This window comes from Lepidochelys olivacea, assembly GCF_965140295.1.
Source record: "Lepidochelys olivacea isolate rLepOli2 genome assembly, chromosome: 2".
Classification (NCBI taxonomy): Eukaryota; Metazoa; Chordata; order Testudines; family Cheloniidae; genus Lepidochelys; species Lepidochelys olivacea.
Window position 1 is genome coordinate 192,860,553 of NC_140412.1, and position 13,704 is coordinate 192,874,256.

The following is a 13,704-nucleotide window of genomic DNA, read 5'->3' on the forward strand; positions in this document are numbered from 1 at the left end:
GCCCTAATTTTTAGGTATTTGAGTATATTTCCTCCTAAGAAAAACTTGGCAACACAGATAGTTGAGGTAAGCAGTTGCTTGTAAATCATGATCAACATGCTACTCCTTGAAAAGTTCCCCCCTTTTAGGGATTAACTTGTGAAGAAGAAATAGAGCCAGAAAATTCAGCTGTGGTTATTTGAAACACCAATGTCTTTGCCTAAATGCTTTTGCCAGTCTCTCTCAGGCTTTTTGCCAGGCAGCACTAAATAATAGTGTTTGTTCTCTAATACATATGGATCTTACCAGGGTGGATTTGATTTAAATTAAATTGATTTAAATCACTAGTCAGGCAGACTCGATTTAATTATGGATTTCTACATAAAAGTGCATTCTTGTTGGTTGTTATAACCTTAATACATATTCTTCACAACTCAGAGATGGATGTAGGTTTCATTTTTAGAAGGTATACACGTTACATTTTTAAAGTGATTTATTTTGAAAACTTTTCATATTAGTTTTACAGCTGTATCAGAAAATGAACGATTGTTTGGTTATTTCATTTACCAAAGGTAATTGAAGCAGATATTTATGAAGTCATTGGAAGGTGAACTATCTCCAATTCAACAGGTTAATCATTAATATTTGGAGGATTTTCTTGCCATGCTGTATTAGGAGGAGAACCTCACCAGACAGATATTTAAATTGTTTTATTTAACTAAAATAACTGGATTTTTTCTTCAACAGCACACAATATTTTAACAAAACAAGCATATGAATTTTTGAATTTAGTTAAACATTCAAGTTTTTAAAACATCAGGTTTGTTTTTGTTAAAAAATTGTTTTTAACTAAAATAGTTAAATGAAATATTTAAAAAACAAAAAGCAAAAATTAAATAGACTATGTCAGCAAGGTCAACATGAGAAACTTAAAATGTTGGCTTCTGCAAACTCAGTCGTCTTCACCTTCGTTTTCCAGTTTGTTCATAATCTGGAAAAGAAAAACAAGCTTGCCTGCTTTTCCAGGTCCCAAATGATTTCTCAATTAGGAATGAATTAGTCCAGAGGAAGACAATATTCTTTCTACACGGGCAGAAGAAGTGACCTGTTTTTTCTTCATTCGTTTCTTCATTTTTCTTCATTCGTTTTTTTAATGCTTGTAATTTAACTCTGTCATTGCATTTTTCTCTTTTTAAGATCTCACTCAGTTCCTTCCAAATTTCAACAGCGTCAGCAATAAAGCTGCTATTTCCCTGCATTTTGTTCAAGGCTCCAGAAATAGGCTTCAGGGTACTCAGCATCTGTTCAACATTTCTTTTAAGCCCAATGTTAAGAACTTTGGCTGTGACAGTGCCATCTATTTTTTCACGATTTTGTTCACAAACTGTCATCAGATTAGGCCAGTTCTTGATATAGTGCTCAAAACAGTCCACTACTGAGTTCCATCGCACGTCTTGTGGGAGAGTTAGCTTGGCTCCTTCCACTTTTTTTCAGAGCAGCTGCTGCAAAGTGGTTGTTACAGAAGAATTTTGCAATTTCAACATTAGCCTTTATTTTTGGAACACCGAAGTCTTTAGCTAGGAGGTGCATCAAATGAGCACTGCAACCATATGTTATTAGCTTGGGACTCTCTTCACTGTCTTCTAAATTTCTTCTCATCTTGGATACATTTGCAGCATTGCCTGTGACCAAGCTGCGTACAAGACATTTGAATTCCCCCCCACACACAGTTTGTTATAGCTTTTACTGCTACTTCTTGTAAGTATTCTGCTGTGTGTGCATTTCCTGATGCATCAATTGTTTCTGTAAGGAAGACATTCCCTTCTTCTGTTGTCACACAAGCATATACAACAGGATGATTGTGGACATTGCTCCACCCATCAAGACTCAGGTTAACAATGTCACCCTCTAGATCAGGGGTCTCAAACCCAACTTACCTTAGGGCCAGTGCCAGTCCTCAGTTCTCCCAGCGGGCCAATAATGTCACTCATGCCTCCCAGAACCCGCCTCTCAAACTCTGCCCCCCTAACTCTGCCCCCCCACCTGCCTAAGGCTCTGGGAGGGAGTTTGGGTGTGGGAGGTGGTCTGGGGTAGGGGATTGGTGTGCAGGCTCTGGGAGGGAGTTTGGGCAGGGGAGAGGGTCTGGGGTGCAGACTCGGGGATGGAGTTTGGGTGCTGGTGCAGGAGGAGGGGGAAGGGCTGCAGGTTCTTGGAGGGAGTTTGGGGGCGGGAGGGGGTGTGTGGGAAGGGGATGCAGGCTCTGGGAGGGAGGTGCAGCACTTACCTGGGGCTCCCCCAGGCACCACCCCCACAGCTTCCCACTGTCTGCAGGGGCGCTCAGGGCGGGGGCAGCGCGCAGAGGCACAGCCCTGCCCCAGGGAGAGACCCGCAGTCACTGGAGCGAGCGCACAGGAAGCCGCTGAGCTCCGCTGCGCTGCCGGTGGTGGGCAGGGCCTCAGGTGATGCGCGGGTGGGGGGTGGCAACGGGGCCAAGGGAGAGACCTGGCCCGAAAATTGCTGGAGGCCTGCAGGACACATTGGGGAGGTTCTCGGGCCGCAGATGACCCGTGGGCTGGGAGTTTGAGACCCCTGTGCTAGACCTTTTGCACACTGCTCAATTTCTCTTTCATACACTTTATCCAGCAATTTGCCTGCTCTGTTGGGTGGACTGTACCCTGGTCTTAATGACTGAACCATGTTAATGAAGTGTGGGTTCTCAATCATACAGAACGGAGAGTTTGTTGCATAAACAAACTGGGCAATTTTTTCATCAATTACCTGTTTTTGTAATCTGCTGGTTCTTATCACAAACTTATCTATGGTTGTTTCTGGATGACGGAGATTTTTTCTTTTTTTGCTACAGGTGATCTACTGTGGCTATGTGACATACATGATGTGACTGAAACACTGTCATTGGCAGATAACTCTGAAACTATAGAAAATGATGGTGATCTTGAAGGTGGATAGTCTTCAGAATCCTGTAGGTTGAGGATGGATTCTCCTAAACAAAATAAGTCAGTGCAGTTATTTAATTATTACCACCATACCGCTCATTTAGTATTACTCATTGCATTCACTGACACTCAGTACTACTTTAAAGGTGAAATTGTAAAAGGAAGATCGCCTATTTCAGCTATTTATTTTTTTAACACAACTGCATCTAAAATGATAGTATCATAGAGTAACAACTATATTTTTTGCTCAAACATGAAAATTCAAGAATAGTCCAGAAGGAAGACAGGCAGCCCTTAAGAAAGGAGTACGAAATTTAAAAAAAAAAAAAAAAAATGTTCACCAACCTGAAGATCCTGCATGTTCAGACATGTTCCTTTCATCACCTTCAACTCTGCTTCCTCCTGAGAAGGAATGCTTCTCATGATGTTGTTTCATTCAGGCAACCAGGCCTTGCATTTCTTTGTTGCACTGTTTGCATTTTGCACGCATGCCTGTCTTACCCACAGGTAGAGGAACTTCTTTAAAATATTCCCAAACTGGGTCTCTTTTATGGCCTGCTGCCATTACAGGTTTTCCCTTCTAGTGACAGAATGGTATGGTAGACCTCAAATCAATGAAGACTACACTCAGAAAGACCTCAAGACTTCTGGAATATGTTGCTCAAACAGTTTCACTTTCACTCCTTGTCCAGATCTATTCCGCCCCCAACAGTCTTCTATTCATTGAAGTATTTGAAACTTTGCACTTTTAGAGAGAGGTAAAGGATTGACTCTGTGTACATAAATTTGCACAGGGACAATAGGGTTGAGGTTTGTTATTTCTCACCTCTCTATATAATTTATTTAAAAACATTTTTGCTGTTAACAAGCATGTTATCTCTGGAGACAAAAAGCTACAGTTTGAGAACTGCAAAACTAAGCATCTCTGATGGTATCTTCCAGACTGAGCACTGAGTCCCATTGGGTAGATAGAAAGATTAACCTAAATAATCTATACAGAAGCCCCTGGAATCCCATAAGATTGGGTCCCTAATCCATGGACTATTGGAACTCATTTAAAAAACTTTCCTTACACTTTACATGAATATATTGTCTCATACTATAGAATTAGAATTTATAATCCTTATTCCATGAGGAGGTATCTTTGAGCTATAATGTATCTTAATTAAAACTATCTTTATATAGGTTTTTTTCCTTAAGCATTTTATAAGAAAAAAATCAGATTTAAATAAAAAAAATCAGATTTTATTTTATTTTATCCTTTTTAAAACATTGATTTTTATCCACCCTGGATCTTACCATAACAAAGAGTGCAGCGCTGAAATGTTTCCAACAATGGCTCATAGCTGTTCTCTGGATTAATATTTATTACCTGGAAGAATCCAGTATCATCCATCTAGACAGAACAATAATAAAAGGATTTAGTGCAGAAGGCAAGTGGTGAGTTTTACCTTAAAACAGTTTATTTGAATGCTGTACAACTGTGTTCACATCAGGCATTCATAGAGAATTACATTCATTCCTAGGTGTCAGGCATTCAACCCCTAAGCCACCTATAACCAACAGCAATTTTGTATATTCTCCAGCATGACAAACTTCAGTGACCCTGAAAACCTCTAGAGAAACCTTCAATTTCCCTACTACCCTTCAGTGATGAATTTGGGTTCTGTCGGTCTTTGCACTGGGCTCCAGCTTGGCACCTCCACACTAAAGTTTTGCCCTCTATAGGAGCTGGAGTGTTCCAAATCTCAGAGTCAGCCAACTTGTGTGATTTGGAGTGTTTCATCTGACACACAGTTAATTCAGTAGAAAACTGGTGTGACTTTAGATGAGTGTCCAAAAATAAGGCACTGCATACTCTAGTTTTCCAAGCAGAAGTATGGATTGAGAATAATTCTCAAAACAAAAATGCTACATTGAGTGTTTCCAAACACTAGCTACTCCTTACAAAGTGATGACCCCTGTCCTTCAGTGTCTCCTTGAACAGAATTCCCATTGACTTCAATGTAGGGGCTAAAAGGACTGTTTGCTGAAACTGGGAATCAGTGATACCAGGCATCTTATTCTATTCTGAAATGGTTCTCTTTCCACTGATGTAATGTAACACAAGCTATGAGTTATTATGTAAAGGGAGAGGGGAAAAGGGGCAGAAGTGAGTGATGCAGAAAAATTCTATGCCCACCTTCTGGGCTTGCTTAGGAATTTTTATTCTTAGCCAACAATGATTTGGCAGACTATTGGGTCTGATATATTTAAGAAACATGCCACGTATCCCTCAACTACCTATTTCTAGATTTCTTACTCCATGCTTCCATCTCTCACCCTTTAAACAGGCCTTTAAATTACTGTAAAGCCCAAACCTGTAGCCTTTAAAAAAAATACTGTCACAGGTTGACACTGGCCCTTTAAGAGAGAAGAGGCCAGTACACCTATGACTGGTCAGTTGACCCCCAATTAGGCTTAAAAGAGGGCACCTCAGTTTGGCCTTAGAGGGGAGAGAGAAACCCAGTGAGTCAGAGCTGCTCAAGAGCAATGTCTGAAAAGGACAGAGAAGGGCAGTTGTGAGCTGTCCAAGGAGAAGAGGAGAGAGACAGGGAGAAACAGCAGCAATGGAGAGCTGTACAGAGAACCACTGGAAAGAGCAAGAGGTCAGTGGTGGGACCTGGCCAGAGCTGGGGAACCCCGAGGAGCTAAAAGAGAGCTCATGCAGAAGCCCCTATGAAGAAGGGGAAAAACCTGGCTGGTTGGGAGAAGCTGAGCCAAAGCAAGAAGGATTGATGCTGGAGGGGGAACCTGGGATAGGGGTCACAGGCAGAGAGGCCTGTGAGAGTAGAACACTAGGGGAAGCCCCCTTGCAGCAAGCCTGAGTGGAGGGCTGCAGGAACCAGAGCCCAAAACAAGGGGGTTGTTCTGGAGGGATATTCCCTGAGCAGGGGTAGGACTCTCAGGGAGGGAAGCCTGGCTCAGAGGAACACTGTGGAGAGTTCTGTCCCAGGAGACCTCTCTTGGGGATATGGGAGAAGAGTTGTAGGTCTTGGAACACCCAGGTAGATGCCCTGGAGAGTGGGGCCCTGGAACAGGGGCTAAAGCAACCGGGACAGAGTGGTTAGTGACTCTCGGGTGACCTTTGCACGGGATTGATGAGCTGCTGCGTTGTAACCATGTTTAACTTTGGGGGTTTGAGAAGAACTGTTTTACTAAGAGTCATCTGTGGACTGTGACCCTTTTACTAATATAAAGGGTTTGAATTTTCTGCTGAGAGAGACAATGTTCCTATCCACAGGTGGATTCCAAGGGGAAACTGAGGTAGATACAGCACCCTGCTGCAGAAGGGCTCCTTGTGTAGGGGCCGTCCTACTCCACATCCCTTTGTTAAACTGATTTCTCTTAATAGTGTCTTCAACTGTATATTTGTTTAGCTTCTAGTCTTTCTCCTTGAAAGAGATTACAGGGTTTCCAAGGAAATCCATGACATGCTTTATCGTAAAGCAATTTTTACAACATCAAAGCACAGAATGTTGAAGCTGTAAAATTCCAACTGATTTTTCTCCTTTCCAGCAAAAAATGCTGCAAAAAGAACTCTCTCTTCTGTGCTTAGTTGTGCTGCAGTACGTTCTCTGAACACACTTTTAGACACCGAGTAATGAGTGCTGTAAGTGCTCGAGTCCTGCTCATCTTGCTCATGTGATCAGCATTTGGCCCAAGACAGCGTTCTCCTATAATGGTACTGTGGTAACAGGAAATGTCATCACAGAACAAGTTAGCTGAACAGGAACTATATGTAACATTAGATGCCCCAAACTGTGTTAGAGAAACATTAAAGTTGTACTGACTGTTAAAATAAGGAAAAAAATATATAGAAATCCAAACTTATATTTCCTACAGCTATGCAAACTTAGCCACATTGCACAGATCTGCTCTTTGATCTGTTCCTGCTGCTAAATCCAGAGCTGAAATTGCTCTGCTACCCTAAGACAATGACTGAAGTGTGGGTCTCCATATTCAGTGTGCCTCAGTGATTTCCATACCAAATCTGCACAGTTTGCAAGAAGATATTTTTTCTGTCTGACCCCCCACCAACTCAGCTAAGCTGTTGACAGTCAACTTGGGTTCTTTCCATTTCACACACCATCAGTGCTAATACGGATTCTGCAGGCTGAATTATTCCCTCAGCTACAAGTATGCAACCCTGTTATTGTTAGATTATGTAACCAGTGATACCTCTGCAAGCCACCGCATAATTAAGAATTAAAGTGTTTTTCTTCATAAGATGCCCTGCTCTCTCTACCACTGTTATCTGAAAGATTTCCTTGTCACAAATGCTAATAGTTCCACAAACACATTGCTTCGGTAGTGAACTTTACAGCTTTCAAGCACACTGGGTCTGATTCTCCACTGCCTTGCCCCTTGTGTAGTCGTCATTTACCCCCCAAGCAGAGTGGGTGGAACACACCACTATTCTGGTTAGGTACTGTTTTGCTGCCATTCTGCACTCACTTTGCACAGGGGTAAAATGACAGACAATGTCAGGTGTAAGGCAGTGGAGAATCAGGCCAGGTTTTCTTGAATTTATTAAATACTCTGATTAAGCACCAAGTCCTACAATTTTTACAAAATGCATAGTCCTTATAGAAGTAGTTCTACTGACTTGAATGGGATCACTAGCATTAATAAGGACTATTCATGTAAGTGCTGCAGGATTTGACCCAATATATGATCACAAATAACCAATACAATGAGCAAGATCTGTCCTTGGTGTAACTCCACTGAAGATAATGGAGTTACACCAAAGGACGAATGTGACCCACTATGTTTTGAAGGCGGTGAAATACAAAGTCTAGTTACTGAACATCAAAAAGAAAACGTTTGTGGAGTTCTTACCGCAAAAGCACGACTGAGGAGGGGAACATCATTAAAAGCGAGAACTACTGGAACAATATCAAATGCAACATACTCCAGAACTGCTGTGTTAATAGAAAATTCATCTGTAGATGGCCCATTGCTAAAAAACACTGCTACTTTTCTCACATTAGGACCTTGGCGAGTTCGTTTGAAAACATTCTTGGCAACGAATCTCATCGCTCCGGCAATATCCCGTTCACTTGAGGATCTCTCATAAGCCACATTATTAAGTTTGTTGAGGAGCTGATTCTTGTTGTAGAACTCAGAGAAGCGGATCAGATAACGAGTATTGGAATTGTAGGACACAACAGCAACTCTAGCTCCCACTGGGCAGTTGTTGTCTCTAATTTTGGTGGCATTCACTACTGATATTACAATCTCTCTCATTCTTTCAAATAACTGGGATGTGACGTCCTGGGATATTTCCAAAGCAAACACTAGTTCCGTTGGATATACTGGGCATTCCGGTTTTTCTAGAAGATAAAAAACAGTTGTTATACAAATCACACAAGATAAAAAATGCAAGCTATTTTAAAGTGATTAATAACTATTTTATTTTACTTTCCCTAGATAGCCTGATATGTTGCATGCCATCTAGGGACTCACTCCACAGAAAATGATACAAGGGCAGGTCGTGCTGGGGCACAGTTCAGGAATGCAATGAGACTGAGGAGTGCGTGTGCTGGACACAATTGCAATCCCTGTACTCCTTCGAACAGGGAGGAAGGGAGGGGCAGGGAGAATCCAAAGTCATAGTCTTGCCCCCTCCCATACCACATACAGGTTAGCGAAACTGGTGGAGTGCAGAGGGGGGATTATGGAGCACTTCCCTTCCTGTCTGGAAGGTCCAGAAGGGATTGCCTTTCCTGAGGCACAATCACTCCTGGAGCACTCCCGGTGGTAACGTGGTTCTGTACTGCCCCCAGCTCCATGCTCATCAGGCACAATGGGTCCTACCATGTCTATTGTACTTTACTTAAATGCAACACTAAGTCTTGGAAAAGCATGGGTTGCATCTATGATTAAATACATTTCAGTGCGTTTAGTGGCTCCAAATGGTAGTAGAAGCACATGATGTTCAGAAAGACAGCTGAAAATAAAGCTAGTGAACAGAAAGGAAATGGTAATCTAAGCTCATGGTATGGGCCATAAAGAGGACCATGATGGTACCCAAAGGTTGTTATAACATAAGAGAAAACTCAGAGAAAAGAGAAACACCAAAATGACTAACAAATGAAAAGAATTAGTAGGTAAGGTCCCGTGGGAAGAAAATTTAAGGGCTAAAGGAGTTCACAGGAGAGCTGTGAAACAGAAGTTTCTCAAAGAGACGGCATTGAAGGAGCAACAGCAAACTATCCTCATGCAAAGGAAAGATAGGAAGAATAATAAGAGGACAATATGGCTCCATGAGGAGCTCTTTAATAGTCTGACAATCAAAAAGGAATCCTACAAAGAGTGGACACATGGACAAATTACTAAGGATTAATACAAAAGAATAGCGCAAGCAAGTAGGGACAAAATCAGAAAGGCTAAGGCACAAAATGTACAAGGGACATAAAAAGGCAACAACAAGAGGTTCTAACAATACATTAGGAGAAGAGAAAGATGAAGGAAAGTATAGGTCCTTTACTTAGCGATGAAAAAGAGCTAATAACTGGATGGCATCAGGAAGGCTGAGATGTTTAATGCCTGTTTTGCTTCAGTCTTCTCTAAAAAGGTAAACTGTGACCAGCTGCTTAACACAATTAATATTAACAACAAGGGGGAAGGAACACAAGCCAAAATAGGGGAAGAACAAGTTAAAGAATATTTAGATAAGGAATATGTATTCTAGTCAGCAGGGCCTGATGAAATTCACCCTATTGTACTTAAGGAACTAGGCTGAAGGAATCTTGGAACCATTAGTGATTATCTTTTAGAACTCATGGAAATTGGGCGAGGTCCCAGAGGGCTGGAGAAGGGCAAACATAGCACTTATCTTTAAAAAGCGGAACAAAGAGGATCCAGGGAATTATAGACCTAAATTTCAATATCTGGAAAGATACTGGAACAAATTATTAAACAATTAATTTGTAAGCACCTAGAGGATAACAGGATTATAAATCATAGCCAACGTAGACATGTCAAGAACAAATCATACCTAAAAAACAATTTTCTTCTTTGACAGGGTTACTGGCCTAGTGGATAGGTGGAAAGCAGTAGACAAGATATATCTTGATTTTAGTAGGGTTTTTGACACAGTCCCACATGACAGTCTCATAAGCAAGCTAGGAAAATATGGTTTAAATAAATTATTAAAAAGTGGGTACACAACTAGTTGATTGATAACTATTCTCTGAATAGAGTCTATGGTCCACTGTCAAAGTGGGGAGACTTATCTAGTGGAGTCATGCAGAGGTCTGACATAGATCCAGCACTATTCAACGTTTTCATTAAATGACTTGGACAATGTAGTGAAGCTTAGGTTATACTTATAAAATTTGCAGATGACACCAAGCTGGGAGGGGTTGAAAGCACTTTGGAGGACAGGATTAGAATTCAAAATGACCATGATAAATTGGAGAATTGGTCTAAAATCAACAAGATGAAATACAATAAAGACATGTGCAAAGTACTACACTTAGGATAAATAAAATGCACAGTTACAAAATGAGAAATAGCTGGCTAGGTCATGGTACTACTGAAAGGGATATGGGGGTGATATTGGATCACAAATTGAATGAGTTAACAATGTGATGCAGTTGCAAAAAAGGCTAATATTCTGGGATATATTAACAGGAGTGTCATATGTAAGGCACACAAGGTAATTGTCCTGCTCTACTTGACACTGGTGAAGCCTCAGCAGGAGTACTGCATCCAGTTCTAGGCACCATGCTTTAAGAAAGATGTGGACAAATTAGAGTGTGTGTCCAGAGAAGAGCAACAAAACTGATAAAAGATTTAGAAAAGCTGACCTATGAGGAAAGGTTAAAAACTGGACAGGTTTCGTCTTGAGAAAAGAAGGCTGATGGGGGACCTGGTAAAAGTCTTAAAATATATTAAGGGTTGTTATAAAGAGGATGGTGATCGATTATTCTCCATGTCCACTGAAGGTAGGACAATAAATAATAGGCTTAATCTGCAGTAAGGGAGATTTAGGTTAGGTATTAGAAAAAACTTTCTAACTACAGTATAAGGATTGTTGAGGTTGTGGAATCTCCATCATTGAAGGATTTTCAGAACAGATTAGACAAACACCTGTCAGGGATGGTCTTGCCTCAGAGCAGGAGGCTGGACTAGATGACCTTTCAAGATCCCTTCCAGCACTACATTTCTATGATTAATCTATCACCAATGAGTGATGAGGTAACTTGGCTGAAATGGTGAGTCAATTAACTGTAGAAACCAAGCTAGCTCTTTAATGGGGTGTGGATCAGGAATGGAGTGTGTCAGAGACTCGGAGGTTAGGCCATAAAGTCATGGAACTGAAACAGATCTTGAGGGAAGGCAAAAGCAGAAAAGCAAATCAAGATCAGAACACTGACAGAGAAACTATGGTTTGATAAGGTTGGATTTTTTTGGGGAGTGGGATGTAAAGCAGCAAGGAGGAGTGGAAGGGGGTGAAGATAAGAACACATATGGAGGGCTGGAGAAGGGGAATGTGACAGAATATAGTCCTTTGTCCACACCCTATACTGTATTGTAATTATCTTTGTATGAAGTATGCCTTGTGAGGTATCATTTGAAAACTCACAATTCGCTGGTCATTATTATCCTGATAAAATATGTGTGGCAACATTGTATATGAAGATATAAGATTCCACTGTATGGCGTTATTAACACTTTCCAAACTGAGGTTGGCATACAGGTCTGTCTCAAACAAAGGAATATGTGCTCTGCTTCATTTGCGTTTAAGCAGTCAGAGTCATTGAGCGATCAGAAAGATGAGGAAAACACAGCAGGGAACGTCCTTCTCCATAGACTCGGTCTCCTGAATCTCAGCTGGAAATGTTTTCAAGAATGAGATTAACACTATAAAAAAGAAAAGGAGTACTTGTGGCACCTTAGAGACTAACAAATTTATTTGAGCATAAGCTTTCGTGAGCTACAGCTCACTTCATCAGATGTCACGAAAGCTTATGCTCAAATAAATTTGTTAGTCTCTAAGGTGCCACAAGTACTCCTTTTCTTTTTGTGAATACAGACTAACATGGCTGCTACTCTGAAAACTATAAAAAAGAGGAACAAACGCCCCAAGCTTCCATGCTGGAGGCTGTTTGTGAGCAGTCAAACATTGTAAAGGGCATCCCAGGTTAGAGGGCATGGTGACACAGCTATTCGTTAGTCTGGATTGTACCCTGGATATGTCAGAGTCAGAACAAAATTCATCACCAGTTTGAAGAAGTGAGGCAACACTGGAATGTTTAGGGAGTGGACCTTGTCTGCCTCCTTAAGAGAGACCAGAAAAACAAACAAAAAAAAGGAGCAAGAACAACACAGGAAAAGCAACAAGACAAAGATATAAGAGAAATAAAAAATACAAAAGATGACTATATACTGCTTTGGAATTGGTAAAAGTAAAATTCCAGGAGATTAGCTATATGGGGGCTTTACCACTATCGAAGACAAATGATGCAAAGGATTGAGGATGCTAATACACCAAGAAGCAAATCAGAAACATACAAGAAAACGCCACGAGAATATAAACTGAAAATATTCATACAATGGGAATCAGTGATTGACTGGACCGTAAACTTAAAAGATTTGTGGAACTAAAAATATATCCTTCTTTTTGGTTCAGTGCATGATCCTACCAACTTCAGTACATCTGAAACTGCAAATATATGCAGACTGTGAGGACAGCAAACTCATAAATGTGAATTGTTGTCAAGGGTGACACTCAATGTGAAGAAATTCTTGATTAAAGGAAGAATACTGGTTTCTCATTCCTGCTGTGGAAGCAGCAATCACAACACACAACAATCACTCTGACCAGTTAAAGAGAAGCACTGATGGCCCCTTTCTGATCACATGTCCAATCCTCTTCATCCCACAGTGGAGGACTCAATTCAGGGCCTTGAAAATTGTGAGTATAAAAGTAGCACTCTGAGAAGGCCAATGAGAACTTCTGGGAGTGAGAGGAGAAGAAAACAATGGGGTAGGTTTTCCCAAGGGATTTCCTCTGAAAAGTATATTTATTTGCAAAGTTGCCTCAGATGCTAGGTACTTCATCAGATATCGAGGAAGACGAATGAAGTTTTAAGGCAAAATCATCCTACAATTCCCACAAACGTGAGTAAACCTCAAAGAGCCATAGAAGTAAAACCTTATGTCATGTGAGCTATCCAATTGACTATAAAGTTACTCATGTGAGGGCTGCAGGGTAAGTGACATAATTTGCAGTTTTAGTGGTTAAAAGGCAAGTAATCCAGAGAGATGCACCATAAGTATCTTTACAATAATGGCCTAAATTTCAGATCATCCACATCTCCCACTGCATTGAATGGAAATGCAGATGTTCAGAACCTCTCAAAATCAGGTAACAAAGGAACTAGAATAACTCAGAAGGACACAGGGCCAGGAGCTAAGTGTTATTTTGTTGTTTTTTTCTAGCTGTAGCTGGAAAGCAAGATATCAAGATAGACAGGGATCAACTGAACTCTAGTTTATGTTGTCTTATCTAGTCACTGAACTCTGCTGATACAATATTAGGTAATGGGGATTCACACAGCCAGCACTAGCTGAACTGAAGTTCTCAAAAACAGAGGTAAAGCAGGGTGAATATTTTAAAATCTGCATCAGTACAGCATGCTCAGAGACAAGCTATCAATGAGGAAATAAAGCAGAAAGGGTATGCCTATTGGAAGAAAAGTCTGACAAATTAAGAAGT

General features: G+C 40.9%; 1 protein-coding gene across 1 annotated transcript in view; it reads right to left on the reverse strand.

Moving 5' to 3' along the window:
• The window catches only part of COL6A6 (collagen type VI alpha 6 chain), a 103,696-nt gene that overhangs the window by 12,644 nt on the left and 77,348 nt on the right, over positions 1–13,704 (reverse strand). Inside the window, 2 exon segments of the mRNA XM_084619391.1 lie at positions 4,233–4,329; positions 7,815–8,306. Of these exon segments, the coding sequence (XP_084475517.1) occupies positions 4,233–4,329; positions 7,815–8,306 (589 nt within the window).